The 12,003-nt window shown below is 32.1% G+C and overlaps 1 protein-coding gene across 2 annotated transcripts; it reads left to right on the top strand.

Annotated features, from left to right (window-relative positions):
• Positions 1 to 6,578: 6,578 nt before the first annotated feature.
• On the top strand, positions 6,579 to 11,651 carry LOC101210353 (phosphatidylinositol 4-phosphate 5-kinase 6). 2 transcript variants are annotated; one of them, XM_011656951.2, is made up of 9 exons: positions 6,579 to 6,746; positions 7,042 to 8,182; positions 8,708 to 8,875; positions 9,262 to 9,427; positions 9,704 to 9,820; positions 9,893 to 10,086; positions 10,400 to 10,542; positions 10,642 to 10,699; positions 11,054 to 11,651. In XM_011656951.2, the coding sequence occupies exons 2-9, from the start codon at positions 7,086 to 7,088 to the stop codon at positions 11,340 to 11,342; spliced, it is 2,232 nt and encodes a 743-aa protein (XP_011655253.1). In that variant the 5' UTR covers positions 6,579 to 6,746; positions 7,042 to 7,085; the 3' UTR covers positions 11,343 to 11,651. The 2 variants fall into 2 exon arrangements, with proteins under 2 accessions (XP_011655253.1, XP_011655254.1); XM_011656952.2 differs by having other exon boundaries at positions 6,581 to 6,706.
• The last annotated feature ends 352 nt before the right edge of the window (positions 11,652 to 12,003 follow it).

Here is a 12,003-nt window from a genome sequence, read left to right as displayed (position 1 = left end):
TCTTTACCTTTGCCTAAAATATTAAACATAGAAAAGAGCTTGTATATAAATGTACCCAGTAAGTGATCCACTACTAGTCCTGCTAGGTGTCTATTATCTTTCCATTAGGGGGCTCCATGAAGAGGTACCCAAAACTATCGTGGTCCAGAACTCACGCAATCTAGTGAACTGTAGAAATACTCTCATCTGTCGGTGAACCCGAAGGAATACCTATGATGTCGAGTTGTAAGTGATTCTGTTGAAAAACTCATAATCATGTTCATGACAGACCGGTGGTTCCGTCGAACGCACATAGTTAAATCTATAAAAGGTGGTGATCTCAAGAAACACCCATGTAGGAATAACCCTAATAGACAAAGTAACAGAACACCATACTCCATAGCATATAGCAAGATCATAAACATGACATGAATATCAATCAAAATGTCTTTAATCATGTGATTAATATATCATGCATAATCATTAGCATAAGCATATCAGTCACCATTAACGTCATCATATTATGCATTTTAGCTACCATTAATGTAAAATAATAAATACATGCAAGCTCTTAACTTCATGTTCGAAGGTCTTGTAGTAGAATCTCTTACATGAGAGATTAGCCAAACAAAATATTCCTTAGCTGATAGTAAAAGTTCTCTAATTAAATGGATCTAAAAGTTGATATTGAAACCAATTCAACCTTGATAGGAAAAATTTAGCATTTAAATCTAAGATTTTCCAACGGGACCTTCCAAAGATAATCAATCAAAATCAACTTCAATAATAACTTAATTTAGAGTCTCAATTAATTAACCTTTAATGAGTGTTAAAATTTCATAATAAAGATTCAAAACACTCACCTAAGCCACCAATCTTAACCAAAACTAGTAAGACGGCAGCAAGAGTTGTCTTAGTAAAAAAGATGAACATTTTCTTTTTAATTTAAGGATTCCAATTATCTTTCCTCATTAAATTACTTAAATGCACACAATTTTAGGCATTTGTAATCATTAATATTAATATTATTATTATTATTCTCTCACCAAAATATATAATATACATATATATTTATTTCAACATTATTCTCAATCTTAATTAAATATATCATATTTTCTCGTTCAATCAAATCAACCATCTCTCTTCAAATGGATTATTTTATTTTTCAAACAATGATGATAATTATATTTTATCATGTAATTAACTTTTCCATATTAATTACTTTTCCAATCTTCAATATAACAACCAAATAATTTAAGATAATTAATGAAAACTCTTAAAAGATTTGAGATGTTACATTTCTTTTTTCAATAATTATATTCCCAATGTATAATTATCAATTTTCCTATTAAGTAAATCCAATTCATTTTCTTTCCTTATTTACCCAATCAATGCAATCATATCAACTTCTCTCCCCAATCAATATTTAAATTTCTCTCAAATAATTAATTATCTATATCTCTTTTCCATAATAATTATATATATCATTACAAGAAAACAAACTAATCATGACGCCAAAAACGACGTCGCCAAAAGCCACGTCGGCGTTAATAAGCTTTTGGTGACATGTGCAGCAACTCGTCGCGGAACCTTCCGCGACGTACGAGAATACGTCGCAAAAAGTTTAATATTTAATTTGTTATTTCACCTTCCTGTGACGTGTGTTTCAAAGGAGACTTACGACAACGTCACGTACTACACATCGCGGAAAGTTTACTATTACATTCATTATTTTCGACTATTCCAGATGTGTACTCGAAAGACATCGTGGAAAATTGAAGTTGAAACATCATGTTTTGACTTTTCGCGACGTCTCTCTGACATATGTCGCGGAAAGGAGAAACTATAAATTCAATATTGATCTTTCTATAATGTGGTGGTGAACGACGTCGTGGAAAGTAATGTTAAAATAATAATTATTTCCACTTTTCACGACGTGTAAGGGATAGACGTTGCGAAAAATTACCACAATAAATTTGATGTCCTACTTTTCGCGACGTGGTTGTACTAAATGACTTATTTCATAATCTTTGTGTGTCCATGTTCCTGCTCTTAAAGTTGAGTGAAGGAATAGAGAGATTGAAATGTTTAGATGAGAAGTTTAAAAATTAACTAAAATTTTATATTTATATGCACTAAAAATCAAGAGATTTGTAATTTAAATCCTCTCAACTTAACTTTTACTAACTTTCAATAATTAAACCTATTTATCTTTTAGGTCTTAACGATGAACAAGAGTTGGTCTTTAATGTTTGTTTAATTTTGGTTTTTGTGTCTATAGGTACTACGACAGCATTCTCGAGTAATTTCCATGAGTACAAGTTAGTCCCTCACACGCAATCCTCAGTCGGTGACACTTCAAGTTAGTCCCTTGACTTGGATGTCACTTTAGGAGTTAAGATTTAGCGATTTTATTGTTGTTGCATTTGTAGAAAGAGTCAAAGTTGAGAGATTATTGGGTTGTTATGGGTCAGGTAGTTTGACCATAGAGTCAGTTTGAAGGGAGGAGGAGGAACTTAAACGTCACTTTAAAGGTCTCAATGTCATTGTTATCTTAGGTGGGCCATGCAAAAGTTAGTTTTTGTGTAAGAAGTTTATATTCTATCATTGTTACATTTGTACCAAGAGTTAAAGTTGTTAAATCCTTGTAACGGTGACAATTATGAACTACATACTTTGTAAATGTTATATTTTGAAACTAGATTATAGACTAGAAAGTTTTGTTTATGGCAAGAACGAACCACATTTTGGTTTTCAATAGATGTAAATGATATAGCAACACTGAATTTTGATTTTACATATGAGTGAATTCATATTAATACTGTTATACAAAATTTTCACACATATATATGGTGTGTCTGCTTTGATTTTATGAAGATTGAGGTAAATGTTGATTGAAATTCTACTAGGCACATCAACAATAAATCACTAGATATTTGTTTATTGGTGTGTATAACTCACGTATCAATTTTTATCATCAATAGAAAGTAGAAAGGTATCTGTGGGTATTATTACATTGTCTACCACGGGTTTTTCACAAATTCAATAAAATAACATGTGTTAAATCAAATTGGAAAAATGGACCAACAAAGATTATTCTTTAAAATTTAATTTGAAAACATACGCATGAGTTTTATTGTGTATCTCGTGAGTTAAATATATCTTATTGAGTGAGTATTTTTTAAATACTTTCAACACCCTCTATGTGTCTATTAGTGATAACATTCTTTTAGTTGAAATTTTTTAGACCAACGTATACATACATTTTAGTTAAGCCAAACTTTAGTTGACAATAATTTTAATTTTTTTCTATTTTTAAAACTTTTCTTATAAAAGATATTTAATAAATATCTTTTAATTATGATATCTCATGTTTAACCACATGCATATCCTAATTACCATATACATTTTTATACTTTTAAGTTTATTGGTTTAGTTTCTACTTAATTTTATCCCCTTTTGTTTTTTCTTTTATTTCCACATCTTTTGTATGAAAGCTTACATAAATGTGAGTATAAACAAAAAAAAAAAAAAAAAAAAAAACAAGCAAATGATCATTAGTAATCATTTAAATCGTAATAAAAAAGAAACCCTCACACGTACTCTTGTACTTCATTAACAAAGACGTTGTATCTTTATCTTCTTTGATCAACTTTAGACTTTTTCTCCAACCTTTTTCGTTTGTTCAACTGGTTAAAATCCTCTTGAATTTGTTTTTTAAGCCTACAAACTCAAACAAAGACAAAAAAAACATCTCATTTTCTCTAATATTTTTAGAACCAACTCGTTTTGTCTAATTTTTTAAAATTAAAATAACAATAATACTCCTTCATCTCACTTATCTAGCAAACTAAAATACAAATATATATATATATATATAAAATTAGCACATGATTTGAGTTATTTCTTCTCTCATAATTAAAGTAGGTAGTCCAAAAATGAGATATAAAAAGTGAAAAAGAGTATAGACAATTTGATCCTTAAATGCATATTGGTGTGAAAGCTAGAAAAAAGAAATCCCCATGTGAGGAGCACGTAGACAATGTCCAACCCATAACCACCATCTCTTGTGTGCTTCTTCCACACAACTCACTACTCACACACCACTACCCCATCCATCATCACATCACTTCCCACCATTCATACCAAATTACTCATTTCAACACTTTTTATTTATTATTCAATCATCTTCTTCATCAAAACTATATATCAAAATCATATCATCATATATTATTTAATTTAATTTGCTCTCATTCATTCACACACACACACATATATCTTATACTTCTCATCCTATCTATTTCTCCATTATAAAATATCAAGAACGTTGTTAGTACTTCTTAATATAATTTCCAAATGTTGTGTGTGTTTAATAATATAGGTTACTCCTATTAATCACACTACTTTAATTAACATCCTTTTAGTACTAATAATTGTATGGATGGGACCGAACGTTTGTCTCTAACTTTAAAAAGGAGGGAATGCATATCATCTATAATTGTCAAATTGTGTTTACTTTGAATGCTAGTGTAACATTTATGTAGCAGCTAGTTGTTGAGATTTTGTTCTTTAAAAGTTATATGATATATTCATACATTTTCGGATAGTTGGGAGGGTTTTTGTTGTATAGTATTAAATGGATGAAGTTAATAGTCATTACCTAATACACAAACAGTTGTATACATATATATATATTTAGAGGTATATTATAATCTAAGGTGCTATGAGCAAACTATCTTCATCTTCTTCTTTTGCTTCTACATCTTTTATTAGATGTGACAATTTTTACAACATATATATAACCAAAAAGAAAAAAACTTAAATAGACTATAGATGATTTGATGGTTATTACTGTATTTTTGTAAATATAATTTAATATTTAACATTTTCACCTATATTTTGTATCCCTTAATTAATACTTTATAAATTGCCAAATAAAAGACTTGAAACCAAACTTATAATTCAAAGTAGTGAACTTTATTTTGAACTTAGCATCAATGTGAGGATTCAAACATATAAACATTTTGTTTAGGAATAGTCTTTAACCCATTTAATTATACACATCATGTTTTTGTATGGTTCTTATAAAATTTCCATATTGTTCTTTAATAATAAAACAACATCTGATTTTAAGATCATGAGTTGATGCACGTTGAATTAAGCTTACTTTGATCATTTACTTTATAATTAAATTATTTTAACTCATTTTAAAAGATTATTAAAATGATACTTCAACTATATGGATGAAAGTTTTAAATTAGAATCTAAATTTAACTCTTTTATGTGTAAGAGGTTATGGTTAATTTACATATTTACGATCTGTGTAACAAAAAATAAAAGCTCACAAAATTGTCATAGATCTGTCTTGTTGGTTTTGAATTTTATGTTGAATGTCTGTGCATCTCCTTCATATGTTATTTCTCCTTCACACTTCTTCTTGTTCACGATTTCTTCATCCCCTCTTCCAGAATTTATTCTTTTTTTCGTCATCTCTCATCTTCAACATTGTCTACTTATTCTTTATTAGTGTATTGTTTTTCTTCTCTTCTTTCTTCTTTTTTTTTTCACTACACGATCGTACAACAAGATCTAAATGATCGTGTATAACAATATCTAAACCATTTTGGTGTATACCAAGATCATTTAGATTTGGTACAAGATTATTTACCAAGATGTAAAGTATCGTGTATGAAAATCGTTTAGATTTGGTATAAGATTGTGTACTAAGATCGCTTAGATTTGATATAGATTGTGTAGGAAGATCATTTACACATTGGAACACTCGTGTACCCCACGATAATCGCTAGTTATTTTTATTATTTCATGTTGTGGGCTTGTGAGCTTGTAAGCTTTTTTTTTTCTTTTTCAAAATTATTCTATTGGATGTAAATGTTTTTGTTCTTTGAAAAAAAATCCAAGATTATTATTAATGCATTGGTTTCAAACTTCTTAAAATATTCATTTTATTTTGACGAATAAACTTTATCTTAATTCTGAATTTCTTTTATAAGATGATAATCATTTTGGCTTAACTTTATTTTGATTTTAACAAATTTGTAACTCAAGAATAAATATTAACATGTTAATATAGGAATGTATGTTACATGTATTCAAATCATAAAGTAGAGAACAAATGGATGATCAAAGAGATTTGATGATTAGCTTATTTGTTTGATGTTGTTGCTTTTTACTTTGTTGGTAGCTTATCTAAAATGAGGTTTCTCTAGATTTGGCATTCTTAGTCTGATACATTTTTTTTTGATTGGTTCTTAAATTAGTGTAAGTATGAGATTTCTCTATTTTCAACTTAGTCGGGTTGTGGCTGATTTCTTTGTTTGATTTTTTTTTAAGAAAATCATAAAAGTAAAAAATAACCATTAAGAAACTAAACTTTGGATGCTATAAAACTTTTAAAGAAAAATAGAAAAAAATGAAATTGAAATAATATTAAAAAAGATGAAAGATGAAAGTTTAGGGTTGAAAGTAATTTGTTGTTAACAATAATAAGAAAAAAGAAAGAAAAGATTATAATTTAATATCATTTTAAATGAGAGGGAAAAGAAAGACTAAAAATGGCAAAGAATTGCATAATCAGCATTCTTCTTTTCTTCCCCATAATCGTCTGGTCTGTTAGCAGTTTTAGGAGCAAAGTACGGAATCAGAGTAAAAAGTGTGGAACCTCTACGTTCAAACCCAACCAACACACACACATACACAAACAAAACAAGTCAGGGAGATTTGTAGCAACTTCAACTTTATTTTTCCATGTCAATTCAAAATCTCCTCTCATTTTCATTTTCATTTTCATTTTCATCTTCATTTTCACATTCTGAAATATCCTAAACAGGGGAACACAAATTCATATCATTCTTCTTCTTCAACCTTCTTCTCTGGGTTTTTTACGTTTTTCACTATCTGGGTTGGTTTCAGAAGGAGGAATTTTTGTAAATTTGGGGATATTAGACAAGTAACAGGGAGAAAAGAAAACAGGGGAGGGCTCTGAGTTTGCTTTTTATTATTGGGTTTCTGTTGTTAACATCAAATCTGTGGATGAATATGCAGGAAGAATGTGGAGGAGGGAATGAAATAGAGAAAGAAGGAGAAGAATGAGCAAAGAATTGGGTTGCATTGTGAGGGCCTGGGAAATTACATTTCGAAAATCACAAACCCTTGTAAAGAAGAAGACCAAAAGCATTTTCTCAACAATGTCTGTGGCGCCAACGGATGATGAACCAGGCCCCACCGCTCAAACGTATCACGCCGAGAAGATCCTCTCCAATGGTGATTTCTATGCCGGCCGGTGGCTTAAGGATCTTCCTAATGGCCATGGAAAATATTTATGGACAGATGGGTGTATGTACGTCGGAGAATGGAGTAAAGGGAAGCCGATGGGTACCGGAAAGTTCAGCTGGCCGTCCGGTGCTACCTATGAAGGCGATTTCAAGTCGGGTTTTATGGACGGGAAAGGAACGTTCACGGGTTCTTCAGGGGATACGTATAGAGGTATTTGGGTTATGAACTTGAAACATGGGCAAGGGATTAAGAGCTTTGCTAATGGTGATTACTATGATGGAGAATGGCGACGTGGTTTGCAGAATGGGCATGGCAGGTATCAATGGCGGAATGGGAATCATTACATTGGGAAATGGAGAAATGGGAAGATCAATGGAAATGGGACAATGATTTGGAGCAATGGGAAAAGGTATGATGGGTATTGGGAAGATGGGTTTCCAAAAGGAAATGGGACGTTCAGATGGTCAGATGGGAGTTTTTATGTTGGGATTTGGAGTAAGAATCCTAAAGAACATTCTGGAACATATTATCCATCGGGGTCTACGGATAACAATTTGGATTGGGATCCTCAGGAGGTGTTTGATGTTGATTTGAATGAATGCATGATATATCCGTGTGAAAAGGTTTCAATATATCCTTCCGATAAGGTGGTAAACCAGAGTGGATCTGAAGGGGAGTGCTTGCAGAGAGATTCAATTGATAGCCATAGTTTAGAATCTGATGTTGATGGAGCTAAGGATGGGAGTGTAAGAAATGAACTGGAAGGATCCATGGATATTCAAGTTCAAGAGTCAGATTCCAAAGGAAATGGACAACAGCAGACGAGAGTACAATTGAAGGGACAGGGTGTAACAATATCTAAAGGCCATAAGAACTATGATCTTATGCTAAATCTGCAGTTGGGAGTCAGGTATCAAATAGAATCAACTTCATTTTTGTTCTTGTGTTTCATTTCATTTCATTTTCCTTTCTTTCTGTCCTTTTCCTCATTTGGTTCTCAGTTTTGTGATTATGCTTCTAAGAGAAGCGTTGAGAATGGTCGTTTATGGTGATATGTATTATTGTTACATGTAATATGCATATCAGAGATTAGCTTTCGCACTGGCTACCTTCAAAACAGCTCTATAGTTTTCTCCAACCAACTAGTTTGAAATATGATTTTTCAGGAAACGTAAACTCAATTCAAATGATTTCCAAGTTTTGAAGTATGTAAATACTTAAGAATTGAAGAGGAAATTGTAAATTTTGCTACTCTTACCAAGCTTCAATGGGAACCTTTCAACTACCAAATTAACAACTTTGAATCTCTTTGTTTTTCATCCAAAGTTAAGTAACGAAACTTTTGACAATATTTGGTGAAAAGCTCAGTAAAGATTTCAGCGTGATGTGATTTTATTTTTGCCCCATTCCCACATTTTCTTATTCATCTGGACAGACATTCTGTTGGAAGGCCAGCTCCTGCCTCTTCATTTGACTTGAAAGCTTCAGCATTTGATCCAAAGGAAAAGATATGGACAAAATTTCCACCGGAAGGATCCAAGTATACTCCACCTCACCAATCTTGTGACTTCAAATGGAAGGATTACTGTCCTGTAGTATTCAGGTCAGTCATCAAATAGTAACATGGATTTTCTTGCTAATACCACTTGTTATATTTCTGTCCAAAGACGATTTGTATTTGTATTGTGGGTAAGTTATCTAGGAAATGGTTTTATGTAACTTCTATAGCTGTATTCTTCAAGACAGAAGGTTGTTTTCTTTTTATTCAACTGTAAGTCTATATCCACATGCCAAAAAAGTTTTATGATAACCTAAGATTGTCTGAGGTTGCCATCATTGGTAACGTAATTGAAGAACAATGCTCAAAACTCCCATATTGATCAAATAACTTTTCTTTGTAGAAAACAAACATACATACATGTTCCACTTCACTATTACAAATGGAATGAAATAGTGCAGAGCCTCACGGATCATTATATCCATATTTAGGACTCTAAGGAAGTTGTTCAACGTGGATCCAGCGGATTACATGATATCGATATGTGGGAATGATGCCCTACGGGAACTTTCCTCACCTGGAAAAAGTGGAAGCTTCTTTTACTTAACCCATGATGATCGCTACATGATAAAAACCATGAGAAAGGCTGAAGTTAAAGTGAGTTTTCCTAGTCCTTGCTTCTGCTGCACCTCAAATTTAAAGTTGAATTCTGTAAGAACAAACAGTATAGTTTCCCATGCTCTTCCTCATAGTGTTTCCCTGAATTTTTTTTTCCTTTGACATATTTTCATTCAAATTTTGTTTGATTCATCTTTCTGCTTCCTGTGAAGTAAAAGACATGTTATGCTATACATCTTACATGTTTCTTGAATCAAAAGCTGTACTACAATTTCCCTTTCGTAATTTACCAATGCAACTTGCAACAAATTCCAGGTTCTCATACGGATGCTGCCAGCCTACTATAAGCACGTTCAAGGCTTCAAAAACACTTTGGTTACCAAATTCTATGGTCTTCATTGTGTGAAGTTAACAGGCACTACCCAGAAAAAGGTAATGACGGAAATATTGTAAGAACAAATTTGAAGCTTAAGTTTCTTCCAATTGACAGTCCTGGAAACACAGGTGCGGTTTGTCATTATGGGGAATCTGTTTTGTTCGGAGCATGCAATTCACAAACGATTCGACTTGAAAGGTTCCTCCCTTGGTCGTACAACTGATAAGCCTGAGTCAGAAATCGATGCAACAACAACCCTTAAAGATCTCGATTTAAATTATATATTTCGGTTGCAAAAGATTTGGTTTGACGAATTTTGCAGGTAAATCCCTTGGTACAATCTCGCCACTTGAATCTACTTTGTTTGGAAATCATTAAAATTGGCATTAATGGGTTGTCGTGTAGTTTATAACCATACAATTAACAGATACACCGTGATTTTTCTGGCTATAGATTATAATATCATGTCACGACTCACAATGAGTTAAAACAGTTTTATGTTTCATTTTCTTTAACTGGTACGGGTTCTTGTTTCATCTATACTTGTAGCCTCTAGGGTGCTTCCAATACACAGCTGTGACAAACTTTCCTTCTTTCCTCCCCGAATTATAAGTTTGGAATTGTCATGTATGCAGGCAGGTCGACAAGGATTGTGACTTTCTTGAACAGGAGAGAATTATGGATTATAGTATGTTGGTGGGTCTTCATTTTCGAGAAACTTCGCAGAGGGAACGAGGCATGCCTAATGGTCATCATTCTGGAAATTGTACTCCCATTGGTTAGTTTTTGTCATACAATTATTTGTCTTTCCGTAGCTCAAGTCATTCATTGTCACCTAATGATTATGCCAATCTCTCTTTTGGACTCATTTTCTCAGGAAATGGTAACCATTACGGTGAGCCACATTCATGCTTAACCAGAATGGACTCTTCAAGGTATGTACGACTTTCAAAATTGTTAAGTATTCGGAAATTAGTTATGGAAATAGATCTTAATTCTTGACAAAACATTCCATAAAACCCAGTGATAGTATGTTCAACTCAGCTGGTTCTCAACTTGTATAGAAGTTTCAAGAGTAGGTGATCAGAAACTTTGTTCAAATTTTCCTTTAAAAGCTACAAACCAACTAACTTGTATCGTATACTTTGTTATATCAATTGAAATCAGTAATCACACATTTGTGATTTTGAGTGGAAGAACAACCTTGTGAACATAAAAGAAACTCTTAAAAAGTAGTGTAATTGTATGTCATGATGTTTTATTTGTGCAATCTATGATTTATTAAACAGGTGGGCTTCCACAAGTTTGGGCATTAACATGGAAGCAAAGGTTGAAAAGACTATGAGAAGAAGTGATTGGGAAGGTCAGCTGATTGGAGAACCCACAGGAGAGAGATATGATGTTGTACTTTTCTTTGGAATAATTGACATACTACAAGACTATGACATTAGCAAGAAGCTTGAACATGCATACAAATCAATGCAATATGATCCAACTTCGATCTCTGCCGTCGATCCTAAGCAATACTCGAAAAGGTTTCGTGATTTTGTCTTCAAAGTTTTCGTAGAAGACACTTGAAAGCAAAGCATGCCGATTTTGGCTATACTCTTCGACTTAAAGCAGATGACAGCCAGTGCAATGGGATTTCCAGCAGGGATGGGGGCTCTACATTGCCAGGTTTTTGCTTGTCAATTAGACATTTTCAAACCAAGTTTGATACATTCTTTTTTTAAAAAAAAAATTATAGTCATATAAGTATTAATTGTTTTAGTTTTAAGTTGTAGATTAAAGTTACAGACAGAAAACTCCTACCTACAATTTGTAAATTTGTATACGAAGGATAAGGATCAATATATATATAATGATCGAAACCATTCTTTATTAGTCTCTTCTCTTGTCATTATTTTCAATGAAAAATTTTATTTTCTTTTAAAAAATAATAATAGTAGAACAATTCTTGTAAAACCAATTAAAAGAAAGAAAATAAGATAAAGTGTTTTTTGTTATCTTGTTGCTCCAGTCAAATAAAATGCCACAAAACAAACACAATTTACATTTTTTTTTTCTTTTTTAACTCAACAAACTTTAGTTGAGGGATTCTCAAAATCACTGTGGCTCAAACCAGCATTAAATGGTTATTATCACTCTCAAGATTAGAAGTTTGATCTTCAATCCCATTATTTGTAATGCAAAAATAAAATAACATTCTTTTAACCTTACAATTGGCAATTGAACTTTC

This window comes from Cucumis sativus, chromosome 5 (genome assembly GCF_000004075.3).
Source record: "Cucumis sativus cultivar 9930 chromosome 5, Cucumber_9930_V3, whole genome shotgun sequence".
Classification (NCBI taxonomy): Eukaryota; Viridiplantae; Streptophyta; class Magnoliopsida; order Cucurbitales; family Cucurbitaceae; genus Cucumis; species Cucumis sativus.
The sequence above is the reverse complement of the archived record's forward strand: the minus strand, read 5'-3'. Positions and strand labels throughout refer to the sequence as shown.

Coding starts and splice junctions, on each gene's coding strand:
- LOC101210353 (XM_011656951.2), top strand. CDS start 7,086: ATGAGCAAAGAATTGGGTTGCATTGTGAGGGCCTGGGAAATTACATTT. Junction 8,183..8,707: donor AATCTGCAGTTGGGAGTCAG/GTATCAAATAGA, acceptor TCATCTGGACAG/ACATTCTGTTGGAAGGCCAG. Junction 9,821..9,892: donor CAGGCACTACCCAGAAAAAG/GTAATGACGGAA, acceptor CTGGAAACACAG/GTGCGGTTTGTCATTATGGG.